The sequence below is a fragment of the Echinops telfairi genome, unplaced genomic scaffold, assembly GCF_000313985.2.
Source record: "Echinops telfairi isolate 266 unplaced genomic scaffold, ASM31398v2 ScPeMD7_7420;HRSCAF=8458, whole genome shotgun sequence".
Classification (NCBI taxonomy): domain Eukaryota; kingdom Metazoa; phylum Chordata; class Mammalia; order Afrosoricida; family Tenrecidae; genus Echinops; species Echinops telfairi.
The window spans coordinates 1,820,825-1,832,679 of record NW_022111320.1 but is presented as its reverse complement, the minus strand read 5'-3'; the positions used below and the strand labels follow the sequence as shown (position 1 = coordinate 1,832,679).

At 48.5% G+C, this 11,855-nt stretch overlaps 1 protein-coding gene across 1 annotated transcript in view; it reads left to right on the top strand.

Moving 5' to 3' along the window:
• The first annotated feature begins 1,441 nt into the window (after window positions 1-1,441).
• Window positions 1,442-11,855, top strand: part of SSR3 (signal sequence receptor subunit 3) — a 12,851-nt gene continuing 2,437 nt past the window's right edge. The window contains exons 1-3 of the mRNA XM_030887648.2: window positions 1,442-1,612; window positions 3,004-3,130; window positions 8,519-8,617. Of these exons, the coding sequence (XP_030743508.2) occupies window positions 1,480-1,612; window positions 3,004-3,130; window positions 8,519-8,617 (359 nt within the window). The 5' untranslated portion in view covers window positions 1,442-1,479. The remainder of the gene's footprint in view (window positions 1,613-3,003; window positions 3,131-8,518; window positions 8,618-11,855) is intronic.

The window sequence follows — 11,855 nt, the reverse complement described above, 5'->3', positions numbered from 1 at the left end:
GTTTCAGGTTTACACGGCACCCAAGGGGCTCCTCCCGGACACGCGGCTTAGCTGGAAGCGGCTCTGCGTCCCGCAACGCGTGCCAAAGCTCTCTACGCTGAAGTTCTCTCCCCTCTGTCTCTGTTCTCCTCCCGTCTCGGTTCTTGTCCTTCTCTCTAAGATCTCCTCCCCTCCGGGCTTCTGCCTTTTCAAGGATTCCACAGGGAGGCGTGGTGGAAGACCCCTGATCGACCCCATTGGCTGAATTGAATTTACCTGGCTAGGTGATCCAATTCAAGTTCACGCCCACCCTTGCCTACTGGCGGGAACCCTGAGCATGTGCGCTGTGCCACTCCTTTGTTCCCCTAGCTTGGCCCTCTGGGCACGTGTTAATGGACATCTCCCAGCCCTATGCTGGCCTACCTAACAAGACCCCCTCCCCGCCCCCCCGCCCCCTACGCCCACCCCACTGTAACAAAATGCTGTCAGGTCCTGTGTGACCCCCATGATTGTGGCTTGGACAGTTTGTGGTTCCCCAGCTTTTCACTGGCTAGTTTTTGGAAGTAGATTGCTAGGACTTTCTTCCTGGTCTGCTTTAGTTTGGAATCTCCCCTGAGACACATTCAGGCTAATTAGAATAGGCAGCCTTCAATGACCTAAGGTGGGATTTCAACATGAGGTACATTAGCCAGAATGGAAACTGAGTCCCCCACATGACAATTCTTTAGCATAACACTGAAGGACACACCACTAGGAGGGTTTAATTGGAGTAAAAATAATAATATAGTAGTAATTTGTAAGCGTGTTAGACACATGGTATTCTGTTCCTCAACAAAGAGATAGGACTGCTTTTTCAAAAAATAGCCAATTGATTTTGGTCAAACAATGCGGCCCTGGAGACCAGCACACTGGCCTCCCCTCTTCAGATTCTTCACTTGCAAAAAGGGGACAAAGATGTGCATGCTACTGGATTGGGGGAGTGTTTAATCAATGAGTGAATATTATAAAGAAGGGCCTCAACATGCGTTCCCTATCATTATCTTGCTTCGGATCCATTCCGTGCTGGGTACACAGAGAAGACTAAACCTCATTCTCGCTACCTGAGTGATTCTCTAACGCGGACTCTGGAGACTTGGAAACTTCGTACTTAGGTGTGAGGTGATCTGCCAATAAAACGATGTTCATTAAAACAAACCAACAAAAACATATCCCGAAACTATAAATCCCTGCTTTCTTTGTCGACGGCAACGGATCACGGGGTGGACCAAGCGTCCGGAAGCCTGTGCCGCTCGGCCAATCACGTCGGGAGAACGTCCTCCTAGCGCCACATTGGCCAATCCCGGGCCAGCCTTGCTCGCGCTGGGGCGGGTCCTGCCGCTGCACGGAGCGCTGACGGGTCGTCAGCGGATACGGCGGCGGCGTTGGGGGCGGGGCCAGGCTGCCAGCCCGGCTTCCCGCCCGAGCCGGCCCTCCGCGTCGGCCCTCCGCTCCCGCTCCGCCATGGCTCCCAAGGGCGCCGCCAAGCAGCAGTCCGAGGAGGATCTGCTCCTGCAAGACTTCAGCCGAAACTTGTCGGCCAAGTCCTCCGCGCTTTTCTTCGGGAACGCCTTTATCGTGTCGGCCATCCCCATCTGTGAGCGCCGGGGCTGGGCGGCCGCTTGGGTGGGCTGGGTGGGGACGTGGCAGGGCCGGGCGGAGCCGCGCGCGGGGCCCGGATCCCCGGCCCTGGCCTCGCCGGCTGAGCGCATGCAGCCGCCCGGGCGTCCGGGATGGAGAGGTGGTCGCGGGGGGCGGGCCGGGGGCGCCTTCCAAAGTGTGCACGCTCTCTGCTCCACGCCTGTAAATTTTGACTCACCGGGTTGGGATGGCCATGCGGAACCTACTTAAACAAGCACTCAGGGTGGTGCTCACACGCGTGTCGTCTGATGTCTGTCTGTTTGTTTCCCTATCCAACTGGTTGCCTGTTACCCAACCTCCAACTTAGATCATTATTTTGGAGAAACTGGTGAGTTGGGACACTGATGGCCCCATGCTAACTGTCCTTAATGACGCTTGACATTTTCCTAATTTGGGGAAGCGGGCGGGAAAGGGCTGGCCATTGTCAAGGGACATTGATGAATAGTATTTAATCGTTTTTATCTTTTCACAGTTCTGCAATGCCCACGTGAAGGGGAAAAGAGGTTAGCAGACCTAGTTGGCCAAGCTCTTTCAGAGCTCAGGGTTCACATTCTGTGGTGTGATTCTCAAACCACAGTGGGTTTGAGAGCTTGGAGCCCCTGAATTTCAGTCTGATATCTGCCCTCACATTACTACATTGATTTGGGCAGTGGAACCCAGGGGTGTTTTCTTTTTAAAAAAATTTTTTCCCAGGGGTATTTTCATTGTCCGCCTTGCAAAACGCTGCTGCCCTTTGGCTTGGGGGACTTCTGCAGCTTTCATTGTGGCTGTCAGTCCACGTCAGCATGCTAGCTTTGGTTTGAGACTGCACGTGGCGCTTTGGAATGGCCTGTATTTAACAGAAGACGCTGAAATATGAAGTTGGAATTGTGATTTTGTAGCTCCAGAATTTTCATGGTAGAAGAATCAGCAAGAAGTCTCAGCTGGACCAGGAATGCAAAAGTTACTTTTCTCAACTGTGGAAGTTTCACAGTTACATTTTCTTGTTTTTGTTTTACTGGATAGGTCACTTCTGAAGATCTTCAGACATTGCATCCGATTCCCAACCCTGATTGTATTTAACCAGGCTCCCCCCCAAAACAAACAAGCAAACAAACATATATCATGCAGTCGATTCTGACTCATAGTGATCCTATAGTACCGGGTAGAATCACCCCTGTGAGTCTGAGAATGTATTTCTTTACAGGAGTAGAAAGCCTCATCTTCCTCCCTTTGTGGCTGGTGGTTTCGAACTTTTGACCTTGTGGTTAGCCCAACTCATAACCCACACCAAGCTTAGAAATAATTAACTCAGGAGGTTTTTATAATTGGATGGTAATATTTTGTTCTTTTTTTGTCTTAATTCAGGGCTGTATTGGCGGATATGGCATATGGATCTTATCCAGTCGGCTGTTCTTTATAGTGTGATGACCCTAATAAGCACTTACTTGGTAGCCTTTGCGTACAAGAATGTAAAATTTGTTCTCAAGCACAAGTAAGTATATTTCTCAAGTGAGAGTATGTGATCATATAGTTCATTTTCCTGTAGTAAGATGTCTTTAGGATCGTGTGTGTTGATAACATTAAATAGCGTTTGAGAAAGATGTGTGTATATTTGTGAGGGAGACCTTCATGCTAATAAACATTGCAGATGAGTGAAGCACAGGTGATGGATGATCCCGCTACCATGGCTGTGGAAGTCTGTTTTGAGTGCGGAATTAGCAATGGCCTAATGCAAGGACAGAAAAACCCACCAAATCAATGAATATTTTGAAAGCCAGATGGAATTCCATCTGGAAAGAATTGTTCTGCACTCTCTAAAGTTCAGTCCCGAGGGAAAATGAGAAATAGTGTCTCAGAATGCCCTATCCTCAGGGGGGAACACTGCCATCCCGTCACTGCTGACTCGGTGGCCTGAAACTAAATGTTATCGGGAGAAGATGGCTTCACCTTTCTCCTAAGGAATGGATGGTGGGTTTGAACCACTGACCTTGTAGTTAGCCATCCAGGGTTCCAGTGTCTCCATGGGAAGCAAAACCCAATCAAAACCCACAGCCATCGAATTGATTCTGTCCCATAGTGATCCTACAGGGCAGGGGAGAGCTGCGCCTTAGCAAACAGCCTGGTCTTTCTTCTGAGGAGTGCCTGGTGGGCTTGGACTGCTGACTCTCCGGGGAGCAGCTCAATGTGGAATCCACTGTGCCACCAGGGCAGGACTCCTTGCCTCGTGGGGACTAACAAGGCAAACTCACTGCCTTGGGATCAATTCCGACTCATACCCCACAGGGCAGGTAGAACTGCCTCTTGGGTTTTCTAACACCATAGCTTTCTCCTGTGGAGCGGCTGGTGGTTTCAAACTGCTGGCCTTGCAGCTAGCAGCTCAATGTGTAACCCACTATGCCACAGTTTAATAGATAAAGGGGTCCTTTAAAGTTGCTTTAATGTATTTTTTTTTTCCTGACACTTGATTCAAGGTAGCAGGATCGTTCTCTGGTTCTCGGTGTGACCTTCTAAGTGCTCTTATTTCTTTGAAAGTACTTTCGTACAGCTGACTGGAATTCTGCTGAGATCCAAAGTGCCGGCTGGCTTTGTGTGTGCGCACAAGCTCTTCCCATATCCATAGTTTCCACTGTGCCTGGAAGACTGTCCAGGAAGAGTCGGGAGCACACCCTGTCTCGCGGTGTATGAAGGCACGGCACTGCTCCTTATGCCGTCCCTGTGACGTGCAGCTGGTGCCTGTTTGTATGGGAGGAAGAGCATGCTGCACTCATCTTTTTCTGATAATCATTATCCGGTCATTCCTTTACGTAATGACTCGTCAAGGTCGCATGTCTAATACATCAAAGTCAAATTCTAATACATCACGTCTAATACATCAAAGTCAAAGGCCCCTGTGTAGCAGCAAGCAGGTCACTTGCCTCACCTGTAAGGCTTAGACCTTGGCTCTTCTGACTCACTTTCATGGCATCCTTCGGACATGGCCCTCACCCCCGTAGAAACCCATGTTCGTTCTTGGCCTCAGTCGGTGCATGCCTGTTATTTTGAGCTCTAGGATCATTTCCAGAGAAGTCTCTCCCAGCTTGGATTCTTTCATTGCCTTGTACCTTTGTTAGGCTCTTGCTGGTGATGAGTACAAACTGAGCTTATCTCAGCTGATTTCTGCTGTCTTCCTGGGAAGCAAAACCAGTCGAAACCCACTGCCACTGACTTGGTAATGACCCATAGGCCAGTAGAATTACTCCTTTGGATTTCTGAAGCAGAATCTTTACGGACACTCCACAGCCTCTCACTGTCATTCTGGACACGACGCTGACTTGTGGGGTGGCAGTGGAGTGGTCTTCATAACCTTTGTTACCTTTCCCCGTGGCCATGGAGCGGTCATCATAACCTTTGTTACCTTTCCCCGTGGCTGCCCCTCCGTTGTCAGCTACCTTCCCAGAGCCCCGGCTCATCATGGCCTCTGCTGAGCTTTCTTGGGAGACCTGGCCATCTGTGCTTTGGGAATCCCTGAGGAGGCCCAAGAGACGGTCCTTTTGAATCTGGAGCAGGAGACACTGTGTGTGACCCTACTCTGATAGCTGTGCAGCTCCATCCCAAATGTTTTTCACTATTTGCATATCACTTTCGATTCATCTCTTTGAAATCAAAAGCTTTTTCACATTTCTCCATTAGGCTTCTTGAGGGCAGCAGCCGTGTCCGATTTTAAATCCCTTATGACAGTCAGTGGTACCCTGAGCTCACCGGCTTACTGGCCTAATAGGCTGCCTCAGATTCAGTCGGTTTTGGTTTGATATGAAATACGACATTGACATAGAAGCTCCTGCATATTTGCAAAATGACTCGGTGTCAGAGATACAATGGGATGTGTATGTGGGTCCATGCTGGGAGGAGAGGGATGTAGATGGCTTCAGATGGCGGCCTGTGTTTCTGTGCAGTTCTGCTGCTACCTGGATGGCTTTGGGCTGACAGCTTACCTGTCCAGGTTGTAGATTCCTGAGCTGCATTATGAGATGCTACTGGTACTTTATAGATAAAAAAAACTCACTGTCATCGAGTTAATGCTGACTCAGAGCGACCCCCTGTGGGTTTCTGAGACTGCAACTGTTTACTGGGGTAGAATGTCCAGTCTTCTGAGGAGCTGCTGGTGGTTTCGAACTGCTGACTGTAGCAGATTGCAGTCCACTGTGTGACCACTGCACCACCTCATATGGCATGTCAAGCATGGTGTTGTGTGCCGGTTGAGGAGGTTAAGGGGATCAGAGAGGGCCTTCAGGAATGTTTTTTTGAAAAAGCATGGCTTTAAACTTTATTTTTTGCCAAGTTACTTTTATTTTAAGTAATGAAATAGTATTTTTGTTTCCTTACTCTGGAGGGTCCTGGCATACTGATGTAAAAACAGGAAAGTCAAAGGAGAAACACAGCCAGTTGGGTTATCCACTTGGCTGAGGGCGAGAGTGCGGGGATGATTTGCCTTGTAGGAACTAGCACAGAGTGAGGTGTATTAGAGCCACCCAGATACAGAGGCGTGTAAGCTGCTGGTGAGGACTATTGAGAGTAGACTGCCCAAAGAGCAAACAACCTGCCCTAGAAGAGATACAGCCAGAATGCTCCTTAGAGGCAAGGATCTCATGTCACGTACGTCGGACCTGTTGTCTGGAGAGACCAGTTCCTGGACGAGGACGTCATGTTTGGTAGACTGGAGGGAGGGTGAACAAGAGGAAGGCCCAGGAGTTGGATGGACACAGTGGCACACTGAGCTTGTAATGCTGTGAGGACGGCACAGGACTGTGTGGTGTGCCATTCCGGTGTGTACACGGTTGCTTTTTGATGGCACTTAACAGTCAGATGAAGAAGAGGGCTTCCTCTTCTTGAGTTACAAATCAACGGACACCAAAGCCAACCCACCACCCCGTCACTGAGTCAGTGCGGACTTGTTTGGCCCCCGGAGGAGAGAGTAGGCTTGCTGGTTAGGGTTTTTAAGACTAAATCTTTAGGGGAGCAGACAGCCTCATGTTTCTCCCTTGGAGCAGCTTGTGTGTTTGAACCCCAGCCTTCTGGGTTAGTAGCGAAGCACTTAACCCACTGCACCACCAGGGCTCCTTCATAAATCTGCGGGGTGTGGGGGGAGCTTTGTTAGGAGATGGATATAGAATTAGAGACGTACAAGAAAACTTAGATCAGTGTTTGCTTCGCTCTCTTTTTCAGGAAGATTGCTCATGCGGACATAGGTTGACCAGTTGTCCTGAGTAAGCAGCGAGCTAGCCAACTCTTGGAGACAGTTTATTCTTGGGTCATAACACCCTGACAGTTGAGGGTGTGTGTGGGGGTGTGTATGAGTCATTTATTGCCATCGAGTATATTCCAACGTATTGCAATCCTATGTACGCTTGCTTATGTTAACTTTTTTCTTTTCAGCTAAGGAAAGTTTCTGTTCCTGTAACCCATTTCTTTCTTTTGTAGAAAAGAGTGGTCTGACGTTAAGTTCAATAAACACTTAACTACTTGGACTACCTGAAAGCCTAAGAGATAAGAGTCCTTGCTCTTCAGACCCCAGTGTCTCAGGAATGTCTTACATTGCTTCATTCCCCTAATAGGTCTCCCACTCCTCCCACTCCCCCAACCCCGCCCCCATAGCTTAAGAACTGGTTTTGTTTTTTCTTTAAAGTTTTTCTTTTCTGCACTTCTCAGTTTGTGTGGGATAATTTGTAACAAAGTTTACAAATTATTACTTGTAATAATTGTTCCAAAAATACACTCCTTAGAGTAGTCAGAAGGTTGTTTTATTAAATTGCTGTCAGTTTTCACTGTTCTTAGGAGCGAGATGGAGACGGAGGTGGGACCAAGCAGAGCTGTGCTTGTAACCCAGAAGCCCTTGCAGTTAAAGAACGCTTGAGAACAACTGCTTTGAGTGGTCTCTGGCTTTCCTTGCTCAACCTCCAGGTTCCCTCGCTTTCCTTGAGCGGGAGTGATGAACGAAAAGGCGCAGATTTCTGCCCCCACGGCCCTTTTTGTATGGCTCCCATCACCTTGGTGTCATGCCGCGTCGTTCTGGCACTCTGCAAGTTATTTCCGTCTTCCCACATTGATGGCCAGTTTCTCCTTATATTCTGAAAAAGTACCCTGCCGAGTTTCTACGTCATGCGGACTTTTGCTACTTCACTGTCGTTTAACTTTTATCCTCTTTCGTCGGTAAAATTATAAGACAAATTTCACCTATAGATTTTTGGATGAGCATACTTTTTATTATTTAAAAAAATCTGATGCTGGCACTGAAGACTCTGCTCTGGTGTCCTGGAAATCGCACAATTCCAACCTACTCTGCCTGATCCCGGTTTTGAGTGGCATCCTCATACATGGGTTTGTTTAACTAATCGTTGTATTCACGACTTTATGACTCTAATGAGTCTCCTTTGGGCTGGAGTTACAAGCATTACTTTAAGGCTTTACAGCTGTTCCTTCCCTCTTGTTTATGGAGCCTAATTTTCCTGCTATGTACCGGAATTGAGATCACGGATCATTTGCTAATACCTTGTGAGATCTCTTTGTTGAGCAGTCAAATTGTAGGTGTGAACAGTGGAGTGCTATGGTTCGTACTGACATTGTTCTAAGAGCACCTGACTAAGTACCTGACCTTGGGGACTTTCTCGCTCTTCAGCAGAAACCCCAACACCTAACTAATAAACCACTTCTTGGAAGCTTCCTGCGTTCCTCTCTTTTGGCTCGTTCGGTGTAATAAACTGGGGACTCTCTGTCCAGCTTCGTTTTTTGAAGTGGATGATACCCAGTTGCCAAGACAAAGTCGGAGGACAGAATGTTTCTGGGAGGGGGTGCCGTCCTGCCCCTCCGCCGTGAAAACAGCCTTCTTCTGTTCTTTCCCTTCCAGAGTGGCGCAAAAGAGGGAGGACGCCGTTTCCAAAGAAGTGACCCGGAAACTTTCTGAGGCAGACAACAGGAAGATGTCTCGGAAGGAGAAAGATGAAAGGTTAGCTTCCTTCCTCAAAGTGTTTGTGGTGATCAAAAAAAGAGGGGAAAAAAATAAACAAAAAAACCGAGGCTGGGGAGGGTGTTTTACTGTAGAGAAATGTAAGTAAACTTGCAGAATGTAGATCTGGGAATTGTCTAAGGTAAGCATCTGGTTGTAGAAGTCATAGGAAAGGGGATAAAAATAGCAAGTTCCCGAGTATTTAGTACTTCCAGGTACTTGTCTTTGAGCCGTACAGCTTACTTATGTATTTCTTTTCACAGCCCTGTTAGGTAGGCCCTCTTCTCCAGGGACTGAGATGTAGAAACTTGCCCAAGGCCAGCAGAGCCCGCTCCATTACAGATGCAGCCAGTTGAGAGCTCAAATCCTCAGTTGTTCTGTGGGGAGGAGGCAGTCTGCCCGTGACTGCAGTGCGACCTGGCACACATCTGACAGCTCCTCCGGGCCCTTGGAGGTGGTATCTTGCTGTGTGTTTGCATTGTTGCTTCTGAGCTCTCTTCTGGGACAGCTAGTTCTTGGTTGCAGGGAAAAGCAAAGAGCTGGGCTTCCTGTCACCTAATTTTGTACCACGTTTGTTAGTCCCCATCTGCCCTTCTTCCTGCCAGCTGCTGTTAGAGGCTTGATGATATCCCAGCAGCTGGAGCCCCCTGAGCAGTTGAGAAACTTACATTGAAGAGTTGCCAGTGAGTTCCAATAGTGATGAGTCCAGTCGTTTTCACGACTCTAAAGTGTTTGTGTCCACAAGGTGCTCCATGGAATGGCACTTTTTTATCCCATTTTGCTCCAGAAAGACTTGAGGGGGGCTTGACATCTTATTAAAGTGCATAGAAAACAGGAATACACACTCTTAGGAGCCAGGAGCCATTGAAGAGGAGGAAGAGATTGGCTGAAGGGGGCCCCCCCCGCGTGTCAGCAGCTGTCGAGCACTAAACTGTTCTGAGCTTTCAAGTGTCGGGATGCACCTGAGGTCATTCCGCCCTGGCGGGGCAACAGTCCCTTCTGAGAAGAAGCTTTCTTGGCACCGTGTCTTAGAAGAACTTTATGGAGTGGGTCTGTACTTCAGGGACACTCCGTAACAATGAACAGTGTCTTCTACAGTGGTTTGGGAAAGGCCCCAGAACACTCGTGGTTAGCCCCTGTGGAGTCCTCATAAAACTGAAGGCTTTATTTTTTTACAGTAGTATAAAAAAAAAATCACACGTTAGGTCTATTTGCAGAGCGCCGATTGACTGAGGTCTGGCTGCATAGTTTTCTGATTGCATTCTGTGTGTGTGGTTGGGGGGGAGTAGAGGTTTGAATCTAGAAGACCTTTGTAAACCCCCTCGCTGAACGGCAATACCTGAGTACCTGAGAGCGGAGGTTCAGACGCTGGAGTGCCCGTCTCAGTTACGCAAATTTCAGAAGGCTGTGACAGCCCTTACAGGATTGACAGATTAAATCTTAATTATTGACAAGGAATATATGAGTGCTTGAAAAAGTTTGTCGAAAACTTCCATGATCTTTTCATTCCATTTATTGCAACTTTCTGGTGCACTCTCCTACGTGGATCATACTGAACAGGGCTGGTCCCGCTCAGTGTTTGGGGAAGAGCAGCTTCTTGTCTTGGGGGAATGGACAGTGTGTTCAGATTTGAGCGGTGACTGCTTTCTGGTTTGGGGTGATTGCTTATGCCAGGGTTGGCAAGTGGGGCTCCTCTGCCCGTCACAGACATGCCTGGTTGGATGTAATACTTGATATGACCCTGGGATGTGCCCAGAGTCTTCATGGATGTGGGATGTAAATAGCCAGTCACTACCAGTGGATCAGAGTTGGAATTGGAAATGAAACCTCAGTGCTGTTCCCTGGATTAATAGTAGGGTGAGGTGGAAGGTTCTTGGGCCATAAATGTCATAGTGATTCTCAGAAGATTATAGAATTTCTCTTGTCATGGATGTTTGGGCTGTGAACCCAGACTTGGGAAGCTTTGGTCTCTTCACGCAGGCTCCTCGGGATGCCCTTGTAAGAGCTCTGCTCCTGCCTGACCCCTATCCCTTGGAACTGAACACTTCCCTTTACGATCTAGTCTGTTTCAGGTTGTTTTCAGGAGATTCTGTGCAAGAAAAGTAGAGCTTTGATCGGCTTGCTTCTGGTGTGGGATGTATCTTTCAAAGCTCCACTTAAAGGGTCACGTGGGATTTATGCTCTGTCCGGAATGGATGTAGGCAAACGTGAATCCAAGATTCATTAACCTTTGTCCTAGGTGTGAGTGGTATTTCTTCTCAATTTACCTACTGCCTTTTATTTAGCATCACCTGATTGTGACAGTGGCTGAGTTTAGTTCCTCGTGTCACAGACAGATCTCCCTGGAAACATGACTCTCAGAGAAGTACTCGCCCGAACTGGACAAACAGCCAGTGACGCCTGCTTGGTCAGAACCATTGTCAAAGAGGGCATCGAGGGCAAATGACCGGTTTGTGTGTGGGCTAGAAACATTGTGGAGACCTAAACTGTACACACCGATGGTAGCACATGTGCTGGGAGGTGGAACAGTGCAGAAGAGTGAGTTGTCTCATCAAAACCATGGTGCAGATGGCTCTGGGCCATGACAAGAAAGGAAGGCAGATGGGTGTGTAACATGTCCAGCCAGAAGAAGGCGAGTTAGTACCGTATTTAAGGAACCCCTTTGCACTGGGTCTCCGGCCAGCCTTACAGACAGGCAGTGGTTCTGAGTGTCTTCCAGTCTTAAACCCTCCGTGGGTTGCTGGGGGTGGTGATCAGGTCCCCTCAAGGCAGTTCCAACTCACAGCGACCGTGCAGCGGAGCGATGAACTTCCTGGCCCTGTTGGCAGCCATGGTGTCAGCCCATCTTGTCAAGAGTCTCCCTCTTTTTGCCGCCCCTCTACTCTACCAGGCAAGATGTCCTTCTCCGGGGACTAGTCTCTCCTGACAGCTTGTCCAAACTGCGCGAGCCAAAATCTCCCATCTCGCCCTGAAGGGGCGCTTTGACCGCACTTGTTCAAGACAGATGTGTGTGTGCGTTTGGCGGGCTGTGCTACTTTCAGTGTTTCGTCTGTGTTCCGGCCATGCCCAGGTCCTGACTCCTTTTTTAAATTGATTTTACATTTCGCAGAAAGCATGACATAGTCGATAATATACTTATTGTCACACCCCCTCCCGTGCAGATAAGGAAATCAGAGTATCATTAAGTTGACGATAGGTGGGTGTAGAATCAAGGGAATGTGGTGGCATATGAAGGGGG